The following is a 6,923-nucleotide window of genomic DNA, read 5'->3' on the forward strand; positions in this document are numbered from 1 at the left end:
TCCACCATGCCCAAGCGGTTTACATACCTCGAAGCAGCGGTGCAAAGCGTGGTATATTCAGCGAGGTACAAAATTCCGATGTCCAGGTCCACCAAGTGTCCAAGTACGAAGTGAAGAAAGGAAATTTTGAAAGCAGTGAAGTGGCATTGGGAACAATAGCGCTCAGGTGACAAATTTTCCAACCAATTGTGTGCACAGAACCTTTGGCCTATCACCACACTAACTAGTGGCACAACACGCCCCTTGTGAACAACGTCACGCACAGATTATGCAAAATTTGCTCTGAATCGTCGTGTGTGACACGACCGTACGACTGTCCCATACGACTTCTACATCGCAAATACGTCATGAATTTATCGCTTCAGCGTCGTGCATCGTGTAGTGTGACCGCAGTCTACGATGTTTGAAACGATAATTAAGCGACGATGCAACGTCACAAATCGTGCCGTCGTAGCGATCTAAATTGCACTGTGTGACGGTACCTTCAGGTATCTTTTGCATGTGTTTAGAGTTAATTAGTTGATTCAGAAGATTAGGGTAATAGGTCGTTTAGAGAACCTTTTCTTGATATGCTAATTTATTGAGACAGGTTTTTTGGGTTATCAGGAGTTGTATGCCAAAATCATCATTATTAAAACAATAAAAGACCTGACAAATTTCAGTTGGTGGATAATGAATCTATAATATATGAAAGTTTAATTGTAATCATTACATTATGGTAAATAATGAAATTTAACACTATATGCTAATTTTTTGAGAAGGACCTGTATTACATGCTGTTAGGATCTCGCATGCTGCAGGACTTCATTTATCTCTTCTCACTGTGTCCCCACTATACTGCCCAGTCTATAATGTTGCCCCTCCCCACATTCCCCCTTTCTACAGACTTTGATCTACCCACCATCCCCAGTTTTCCCATGCTATGTATACTGCCCCCCCCACACTAGTTTCTATATGGTGACCCCTCACACTCCACCCCAACGTTTACTCTCACATTTCCTCCTTCGTACTGTCCCCACATATTTCCTCCCCATACTGTCCCCTCCTTTTTTCTCCCACAATACTATCCCTATACACACCAATAAAACTGCAACTATACTGTCCCCTCAAACTCCCAATAAAACTCACACCATACTGCCCCCCCTCAGTAAAACTCCCATGTATCTTTGGCTCCATTGGAGTGCTTACCTCATCGCCGACCGATCATCCTCCTCCTCTGCGGTGCAGTAATGATGTCAGCAACATGACCATGTCACCTGATCACGCTGCTGCTGTCGCCCTGACCCCTTAAATGCCCCACCTGACCCCCCTTCCCCCGATATGCCCCTGCCTTAATTCATAATTGTGTTAAGAATGTATTATATGCTGTAGCCCCTGTTCAGCACTGAGGGGCTGGAGTGCTCAGCATATGCTCCAGCATGCACACAGTGGTGTATGGGCTTATTGGAAGGTCTGTGGATCACCTCTCCTAGAGGAGCTGTGCCCTCCTGCCAGCTTCTATCTGAGGAGGTCTTCTACGAGGAACTATCAATCACAGCGCTGAACAGAGGGCTCCACACCTGTAGTTACCCTTCCTCTGTAGAACTACTGATAACAGCAAGCTGTGCTGCCAGCGGCCATTAATCTTTATGAAAATAAGAGACTGGGACAAATCTTGGCACATAAATCTGCTTCTTTCTCCACCAAAATCGATCAGTCAGTCTCACTTCATGGGTAAAATCGATCTGCAGAGATAGATTACTGAGATAGATGGCAGTTGGTGCTCATAAAGTTCTATGGAGAGCTGTAACTGGCATTTCAGGAGAACTTGCAGCAGAATATCTGTGTCCTGTCTGGCTCTCTGCTCCATAGGGCCTGTAAAAATAAAAACAACAGTAACCTAGCAAATATCAGTTAGGAGAACACACGGGCTTCAGTTATAGTCTGTAACCATGGAGACACATTCAGCATATGAGCTGCAGAGCATAAAACGGCACAGTGTTAATAAACAAAAGTTACAGAAAGTTTCTTTATTTTTCTGATGCTGAGATACATGAGTAGTGTTGAGCGATACCGTCCGATACTTGAAAGTATCGGTATCGGATAGTATCGGCCGATACCCGAAAAATATCGGATATCGCCGATACCGATATCCGATACCAATACAAGTCAATGGGACATCAAGTATCGGAAGGTATCCTCATGGATCCCAGGGTCTGAAGGAGAGGAAACTCTCCTTCAGGCCCTGGGATCCATATTAAAGTGTAAAATAAAGAATTAAAATAAAAAATATTGTTATATTCACCTCTCCGGCGGCCCCTGGACATCAGCGGGAGGATCCGGCGTCCGGCACGGCTTCTTTCTTCAAAATGCGCGCCTTCAGGACCTGTGGAATGACGTCCCGGCTTCTGATTGGTCGCGTGCCGCCCATGTGACCGCCACGCGACCAATCAGAAGCCGCGACGTCATTCCTCAGGTCCTAGAAGGCGCTCATTCTAGGACTTTAGCTGAGGAATGACGTCGCGGCTTCTGATTGGTCGCGTGGCGGTCACATGGGCGGCACGCGACCAATCAGAAGCCGGGACGTCATTCCACAGGTCCTGAAGGCGCGCATTTTGAAGAAAGAAGCCGTGCCGGACGCCGGATCCTCCCGCTGATGTCCAGGGGCCGCCGGAGAGGTGAATATAACAATATTTTTTATTTTAATTCTTTATTTTACACTTCCGATACCGATACCCGATATCACAAAAATATCGGATCTCGGTATCGGAATTCCGATACCGCAAGTATCGGCCGATACCCGATACTTGCGGTATCGGAATGCTCAACACTATACATGAGGTATCGGGATGTGATCTATTACCGCAGGTCTGGGGCCGCACTCCCGTACAGGCATCTGTCACACAATGTTCCCGGGCGAGGAGCCGCCGATGGTAGTGCAGACCTCAGGCAGGGCCTCCCCATCACCTCTGCCCTCCCTCTCCAACACCTCTACCATCCCTCACCTCTGCCCTCCCTCCCCATCACCTCTGCCCTCCCTCTCCAACACCTCTACCCTCCCTCACCTTCACCTCTGCCCTCCCTCTCCAACACCTCTACCATCCCTCACCTCTGCCCTCCCTCCCCATCACCTCTGCCCTCCCTCTCCAACACCTCTACCCTCCCTCCCCATCACCTCTGCCCTCCCTCTCCAACACCTCTACCATCCCTCACCTCTGCCCTCCCTCTCCAACACCTCTACCCTCCCTCCCCATCACCTCTGCCCTCCCTCTCCAACACCTCTACCATCCCTCACCTCTGCCCTCCCTCTCCAACACCTCTACCCTCCCTCCCCATCACCTCTGCCCTCCCTCCCCATCACCTCTGCCCTCCCTCCCCAACACCTCTGCCCTCCCTCCCCATCACCTCTGCCCTCCCTCCCCATCACCTCTGCCCTCCCTCCCCATCACCTCTGCCCTCCCTCCCCATCACCTCTGCCCTCCCTCTCCAACACCTCTACCCTCCCTCCCCATCACCTCTACCCTCCCTCCCCATCACCTCTGCCCTCCCTCCCCATCACCTCTGCCCTCCCTCTCCAACACCTCCCTCCCCATCACCTCTGCCCTCCCTCTCCAACACCTCTACCCTCCCTCCCCATCACCTCTGCCCTCCCTCCCCATCACCTCTGCCCTCCCTCCCCAACACCTCTGCCCTCCCTCCCCATCACCTCTGCCCTCCCTCCCCATCACCTCTGCCCTCCCTCCTGCCACCACCTCTGCCCTCCCTCCCCATCACCTCTGCCCTCCCTCACCTTCACCTCTGCCCTCCCTCTCCATCACCTCTGCCCTCCCTCACCTTCACCTCTGCCCTCCCTCTCCAACACCTCTACCATCCCTCACCTCTGCCCTCCCTCTCCAACACCTCTACCCTCCCTCCCCATCACCTCTGCCCTCCCTCCCCATCACCTCTGCCCTCCCTCCCCAACACCTCTGCCCTCCCTCCCTCCCCATCACCTCTGCCCTCCCTCCCTCCCCATCACCTCTGCCCTCCCTCCCCATCACCTCTGCCCTCCCTCACCTTCACCTCTGCCCTCCCTCCCCCCCCATCACCTCTGCCCTCCCTCCCCCCCCATCACCTCTGCCCTCCCTCCCCCCCCATCACCTCTGCCCTCCCTCCCCCCCCATCACCTCTGCCCTCCCTCCCCCCCCATCACCTCTGCCCTCCCTCCCCATCACCTCTGCCCTCCCTCACCTTCACCTCTGCCCTCCCTCTCCAACACCTCTGCCCTCCCTCACCTTCACCTCTGCCCTCCCTCACCTTCACCTCTGCCCTCCCTCTCCAACACCTCTGCCCTCCCTCTCCAACACCTCTGCCCTCCCTCACCTTCGCCTCTACCCTCCCTCCCCATCGCCTCTGCCCTCCCTCCCCATCGCCTCTGCCCTCCCTCCCCATCGCCTCTGCCCTCCCTCCCCATCGCCTCTGCCCTCCCTCCCCATCGCCTCTGCCCCCCTCCTGCCACCTCTACCCTCTCTCCCTCCCTCCCCATCACGTGCCTCTCTGCTGCCTGTGAGACGCGTCAGTCTGCCTAGCAACAAACCGGGCTGATTGACAGTGCGGTCAGTGGGCGGGATCAGCACGTGACTATTCCGACCCCTTCATTCTGGCATTTCCATAGGGGTTTCGGCCGCCCCCATGAACATGTTTTGCAGCAGAGCAGCTTCCTCTGTCCCGGAGCTGCAGCCCCATATCCGCTCCTCCACGGACGTCACCGCTTCCTGCAACTTCCCCTCCGCTACTCCAGCAGGCGAAACTCTGTACACCGCTCGCCCCGCCCCTTTACAACAAGCTCCAATCCGAGACCCCATCAATTTTGCTAGTGGATACGCCCACTGCCATGACTCCGCCCTCCCCGGCCTCAGTCTAGGGCTGTGAATCGATCGCCAGTCTCCTTGTGTACAGATCCGGAGCTGCGGAGCGGCTGTCCTGTGTCCGCACATGAGCCGGAGCCGCGCCCGGGGATGGATTGCACAGAGCCCTCAGCTCTCCCCTCCAGCTGGCAGCCATGATGATCCTGACAAGGAAGCCGGAGGGCCCCATCACAGCAGGTACAGTGGGGTCTCATGGTGGGGTACGTGCTCTGCAGAGGCTGCTCGGGCATTGGAGAAGCTTCCTCTCATCAGTCCATCAAAGGAATCTGATCAATGCCCAGATCCCTGAGCTATATCGCGTAGATCTGCTCAAATCTCTGAGATATCGCATAGATCTGCTCAAATCTCTGAGATATCGCATAGATCTGCTCAGATCCCTGAGATATTGCATACAGCTGCTCAGATCCCTGAGATATCGCATAGAGCTGCTCAGATCCCTGAGATATCGCATAGATCTGCTCAGATCCCTCAGGTATCGCATAGATCTGCTCAAGATCCCTGAGATATCGCATACAGCTGCTCAGATCCCTGAGATATCGCATAGAGCTGCTCAGATCCCTGAGATATCGCATAGATCTGCTCAGATCCCTCAGGTATCGCATAGATCTGCTCAAGATCCCTCAGGTATCGCATAGATCTGCTCAAGATCCCTCAGGTATCGCATAGATCTGCTCAAGATCCCTCAGGTATCGCATAGATCTGCTCAAGATCCCTCAGGTATCGCATAGATCTGCTCAAGATCCCTCAGGTATCGCATAGATCTGCTCAAGATCCCTCAGGTATCGCATAGATCTGCTCAGATCTGTCAGACATCACGTAGATCTGCTCGGATCCATGGGGTATCGCGTAGATCTGCTTGGATCCATGGGGTATTGTGTAGCTTTGCTCGGATCCATGGGGTATCGCGTAGATCTGCTTGGATCCATGGGGTATTGTGTAGCTTTGCTCGGATCCATGGGGTATCGCGTAGATCTGCTTGGATCCATGGGGTATCGCGTAGATCTGCTTGGATCCATGGGGTATTGTGTAGCTTTGCTCGGATCCATGGGGTATCGCGTAGATCTGCTTGGATCCATGGGGTATTGTGTAGCTTTGCTCGGATCCATGGGGTATCGCGTAGATCTGCTTGGATCCATGGGGTATCGCGTAGATCTGCTTGGATCCATGGGGTATTGTGTAGCTTTGCTCGGATCCATGGGGTATCGCGTAGATCTGCTTGGATCCATGGGGTATTGTGTAGCTTTGCTCGGATCCATGGGGTATCGCGTAGATCTGCTTGGATCCATGGGGTATTATGTAGCTTTGCTCGGATCCATGGGGTATCGCGTAGATCTGCTTGGATCCATGGGGTATTGTGTAGCTTTGCTCGGATCCATGGGGTATCGCGTAGATCTCCTCCCAATTGTTCCTGGTTTACCCTACGTTGAGCCCTAATGACGCCCCCTGCTGGATGTGCATGGACATCCTGTGTGTTCACCATCTGTCGTTCTATGTAACATACCATACATTTCCGTTGATTGTATCTGAATGTGTTGGAGCTGTAATGATCATTACTGTGAATTCTTCCCATTGGCTATAATCGCCATACTGTGTGCCCGCAGCGTGTACATGTGGCCCTTCGCTGTACACACGGCCTCTCCTACGAGCCCCGTAGCCTATAGCCCGGCTGGCTGGACTCAGTGATGGCACATGGGCTTGTCCTAATAACGCTTGCCGAGTGGAGTCGCTTGATGCCTCCAACGCTGTAATGCTGCTAATCCTTTGTTTTATGGAGGATTAGGATAATCCTGTTCTGTCCATAACAGCCAATACTTCGCATTACCCATGATAATGTGCCTAATATTCCCTTATATGGCGGCAGGGGGGAATTAGTAGTCCGTGATATGTAGAACGGGTGAGAATTAATAAGAGGAAGCAGAACATATTTATAGGGCCCATGGACGCCGAGTGCCGGGATGGCTTGCCGTGGGTCTGCCGGTGAGCAGCTGGTGCACAGAGGCCAATGTTGGCTTCCTGAAAATCACCCATCCAAGAGGT

The 6,923-nt window shown here is 53.2% G+C and overlaps 1 protein-coding gene across 3 annotated transcripts in view; it reads left to right on the forward strand.

The window, feature by feature from the left end:
- Positions 1 to 4,857: 4,857 nt before the first annotated feature.
- Positions 4,858 to 6,923, forward strand: part of DYRK3 (dual specificity tyrosine phosphorylation regulated kinase 3) — a 38,122-nt gene continuing 36,056 nt past the window's right edge. For all 3 annotated transcript variants that reach the window (XM_069756270.1, XM_069756271.1, XM_069756269.1), the window contains exon 1: positions 4,858 to 5,063. Coding sequence is in view for 1 of the 3 variants with exons in the window: in XM_069756269.1 (XP_069612370.1) it covers positions 5,021 to 5,063 (43 nt within the window). In the remaining 2 variants the exon portion in view is untranslated. The remainder of the gene's footprint in view (positions 5,064 to 6,923) is intronic.

The sequence above is a fragment of the Ranitomeya imitator genome, chromosome 3 (assembly GCF_032444005.1).
Source record: "Ranitomeya imitator isolate aRanImi1 chromosome 3, aRanImi1.pri, whole genome shotgun sequence".
NCBI classification, from domain to species: domain Eukaryota; kingdom Metazoa; phylum Chordata; class Amphibia; order Anura; family Dendrobatidae; genus Ranitomeya; species Ranitomeya imitator.